At 41.8% G+C, this 3,912-nt stretch overlaps 1 protein-coding gene across 2 annotated transcripts; it reads left to right on the top strand.

The window, feature by feature from the left end:
• The first annotated feature begins 287 nt into the window (after nucleotides 1–287).
• Nucleotides 288–3,570, top strand: CPSF73-I (cleavage and polyadenylation specificity factor 73-I). 2 transcript variants are annotated; one of them, XM_078963905.1, is made up of 6 exons: nucleotides 288–583; nucleotides 954–1,130; nucleotides 1,221–1,318; nucleotides 1,394–1,439; nucleotides 1,524–1,673; nucleotides 1,757–3,570. In XM_078963905.1, the coding sequence occupies exons 2-6, from the start codon at nucleotides 972–974 to the stop codon at nucleotides 3,428–3,430; spliced, it is 2,127 nt and encodes a 708-aa protein (XP_078820031.1). In that variant the 5' UTR covers nucleotides 288–583; nucleotides 954–971; the 3' UTR covers nucleotides 3,431–3,570. The 2 variants fall into 2 exon arrangements, with proteins under 2 accessions (XP_078820031.1, XP_078820032.1); XM_078963906.1 differs by having other exon boundaries at nucleotides 957–1,130.
• The last annotated feature ends 342 nt before the right edge of the window (nucleotides 3,571–3,912 follow it).

The following is a 3,912-nucleotide window of genomic DNA, read 5'->3' on the forward strand; positions in this document are numbered from 1 at the left end:
TAAAAGCATGAAAAAAACGGTCTGGGGCAAAGTCCGAGCTTTTCATCGTTGCATTTTCTACGTCTGTCATATTTATCGATTCGGAAATAATATTGAAAGCTTCTGGCACCGCATAGCGGAGTAACTTTTCTAGTTGTTATTATTATTATTATTATTATTATTATTATTATTATTATTATTATTATTATTATTATTATTATCCACTTCAAATATATTTATAATTAGATTATTTAATTTTCTTTTAATTAATATATGTTAAAAAGAAGAAGCACATACACAGACCCCACACAGGCAGTCAGGCTCACACCCCTTCCCGAATCCCGACCGCGCGCGCAAGTTTCTTCAAATTAGGGTTTCACAAATACCATTGTTGCAAAACCCCTCATCTCTGGTGCATGAAACTGGACCATAGGGTTTTAATAAGTTGGTGTTTGGGATTGAGTTTTAAAATAGCTTATTGTCACATAGCCTCCTTCACAAACGTTCTGCAGCTTCCCACACCGGCGACCCTTCTCCGATCTCCGCTCCAGACATCCGATTGCCGGCACCGGCGCCGGCTACTTAGTTCATCTCTGGTCTCCCGGTAAGTTCCACTTCCCTTATCTGGTTCGTTACACCTCTTGGATGATAAACACATGATTTCTTGTTCGATTTTGAATCTAGAGCTCAATTCCTGTCTGATTAATCCGATTCCTAATATCTGGTTTGGTGTTAATCTCATTTTTTTTTTCTGGTTCGGTGCTCCCCTGGGTCGATAAAGCAGTTGTTTTTTCTAATAGGTGAAGCACATGAATTTATTGTTCCAATTAAGCACATGATTTTTTTTTTTTTTTTTTCGAATTGATGAAGCAGAGATTTTAAGACTCTAGGGTTGGTTTTATCCGATTGTTGAAACAGGGCAGTATACTACAGCTTTCTGGGATGACTGATGCATATTTCTTTATGAATTGTAGCAGCTTAATTCAATAGAAATGGCTTCAACGGGGCCACAACAATCATCATCTTCACTGAAGAGGCGTGATTCAACTGTGACTAGAGAATCAGATTTACTCACCATAACTCCATTAGGCGCTGGAAGTGAAGTTGGAAGATCATGTGTATTCATGACTTTCAAAGGAAAAACTGTTATGGTACACTACAGATTCATTCATTATTCTATCATTACTTTCATTCTTTCAGTTTTCCTAGTTTTGGATGATGATTTCTTCTTCTCTTGATAGTTTGATTGTGGAATTCATCCTGCATTTTCGGGCATGGCTGCTTTGCCTTACTTTGACGAAATCGACCCTTCTACCATTGATGTTCTTCTCATTACTCAGTAAGCTCTGCTACTTTCTGCAGCCTTTATAAGTTGTTGATTATCTTTTTAACTATACATTGCAATCGTGTGCAGCTTTCACTTGGATCATGCTGCATCCCTTCCATATTTTCTGGAAAAGGTTTGTTTATGTTAATATGTTATTTCACTATTCTCTAATCTTACATTTTCATATTTACCTAAATACCATTGGTTGTTTTTTCAGACCACATTTAAAGGAAGGGTCTTCATGACTCATGCAACAAAGGCTATTTACAAGTTACTTCTATCCGATTATGTAAAAGTGAGCAAAGTTTCAGTTGAAGACATGTTATTCGATGAACAAGACATCCTTCGTTCCATGGATAAAATTGAGGTGTGTTTTAGACTTTTAGTGTTCCATTTTTCATCAAAAGACCAAAATACCCTCATGATTTTTACATTGTCCACCTCATGCAGGTAATCGACTTCCACCAAACCCTAGAAGTGAACGGAATCCGTTTCTGGTGTTACACCGCCGGCCACGTCCTGGGTGCCGCCATGTTCATGGTGGACATCGCCGGAGTCCGCGTCCTCTACACCGGCGACTACTCCCGCGAGGAAGACCGCCACCTCCGTGCCGCCGAACTCCCCCAATTCTCCCCGGACATCTGCATCATCGAATCCACCTACGGTGTCCAACTCCACCAATCCCGCCACATCCGCGAGAAACGCTTCACCGATGTCATCCACACCACAATCTCCCAAGGTGGGCGTGTGTTAATTCCCGCTTTTGCCCTTGGCCGGGCCCAAGAACTCCTCTTAATCCTCGACGAATACTGGTCAAACCACCCGGAATTACACAACGTCCCGATATATTACGCGTCGCCCCTCGCCAAACGTTGCATGGCGGTTTACCAAACTTATATAAACTCGATGAACGAGAGGATCCGGACACAGTTCGCGAATTCAAACCCTTTTGATTTTAAACATATTTCACCCTTGAAAAGTATCGAGGAATTCAACGATGTGGGCCCGTCTGTGGTGATGGCGAGCCCCGGGAGCTTACAGAGCGGGCTCTCGCGACAGTTGTTTGATAAATGGTGTGCGGAGAAGAAAAACGCGTGTGTGATTCCGGGGTATGTGGTGGAAGGGACATTGGCTAAAATGATTATAAATGAACCGAAAGAGGTGACTTTGATGAACGGGTTGACTGCGCCTTTGAATATGCAAGTTCATTATATTTCGTTTTCGGCTCATGCGGATTGTGCGCAAACGACTACTTTTTTGGAGGAGTTGATGCCTCCGAATATCATTTTGGTTCATGGGGAAGCGAATGAGATGGGGAGGTTGAAGCAAAAGCTTGTGAGTTTTTTTGTGGATCGGAATATTAAGATTTTTACACCGAAGAATTGTCAGGCGGTTGAAATGCAGTTTAATTCGGAGAAAATGGCGAAAACGATTGGGCGGTTGGGGGAGAGGGAACCGGAATCGGGGGAGAATGTTAGCGGGGTGTTGGTGCGGAAAGGGTTTTCGTATCAGATAATTGCGCCGGATGATTTACATGTTTTTTCTCAGTTGTCGACCGCAAATATCACGCAACGGATTACTATTCCGTATTCCGGTGCTTTTGGTGTGATCAAGCATCGGTTGAAGCAGATTTACGAGAGTGTATCGGAATCAGTGATTCCGACGGAATCGGAATCGGTGATTCCGTCGGAATCAGAATTGGGGATTCCGGTGTTGGTGGTTCATGGGAAGGTGACGGTGAGGAGGGAATCGGAGCGGCATTTGGCGGTGGAGTGGGTGGCGGATCCGATAGGTGATATGGTGTCGGATTCGGTGGTGGCGTTGGTGTTGAATGCGGGGAGGGAGATGGTGAAGGTGGTGGTGGAGGCGGAGGAGGTGGTGGATGAGGTGGAGGAGGGGAAGAAGAGGGAGAAGATTGTGCATGCTTTGTTGTTGTCTTTGTTTGGGAATGTCAAGTATGGGGATGATGGGAGGTTGGTGGTTAGGGTTGATGAGAATGTGGCGTATCTTGATAAGAAGAATGGGGAAGTTGAGAGTGAGAATGAGGGGTTGAAGGAAAGAGTGAAGGTCGCCTTTAGGAGAATTCAGACTGCAGTGAAACCGATTCCGGTGTCGGAATCGTAGTTGCTGTTTTAGAGGCTGGAATGAATTTGTGTAGGAATAGATGTGTTTGTAGAGCCTTGTAAGTGTCAAAACTTTGCAACTTGAGACTCCTGTTTATTTGACATGTTGATGCCAAGTTAAAAAGGATCGTGTTCTTTTAAGGTGCTTATTTGATAATCATATGTTTTTAATAAGGGTTAATGATTTATAACAACCAACAATACTAGATTTGTTTTTGGAGTCGTTATTTTTTTTAACTGATTGGAGTCAATTTCAACCATATTGAAATGTGCATGCCAGAATTTGTTTACTTATGTTCATGCGACGCTTATATGGTGTGCAATATAGTTTTTATTTTTAAAATTTTAAAATCATTATAATATTTGTATTTTGTTTTATTTTAATTATAACAACCAACAATACAAATTATGTTATTTTGGATGTCATGTAGGATTAAGTATCAGTTTACCCACTTGAAATTCACCCCAATAGGGATAACGAGA

Source organism: Lactuca saligna, chromosome 7 (genome assembly GCF_052625555.1).
Source record: "Lactuca saligna cultivar CGN05327 chromosome 7, ASM5262555v1, whole genome shotgun sequence".
NCBI classification, from domain to species: domain Eukaryota; kingdom Viridiplantae; phylum Streptophyta; class Magnoliopsida; order Asterales; family Asteraceae; genus Lactuca; species Lactuca saligna.

Coding starts and splice junctions, on each gene's coding strand:
- CPSF73-I (XM_078963905.1), top strand. CDS start 972: ATGGCTTCAACGGGGCCACAACAATCATCATCTTCACTGAAGAGGCGT. Junction 1,440..1,523: donor TTCCATATTTTCTGGAAAAG/GTTTGTTTATGT, acceptor TTGTTTTTTCAG/ACCACATTTAAAGGAAGGGT. Junction 1,674..1,756: donor GTTCCATGGATAAAATTGAG/GTGTGTTTTAGA, acceptor CACCTCATGCAG/GTAATCGACTTCCACCAAAC.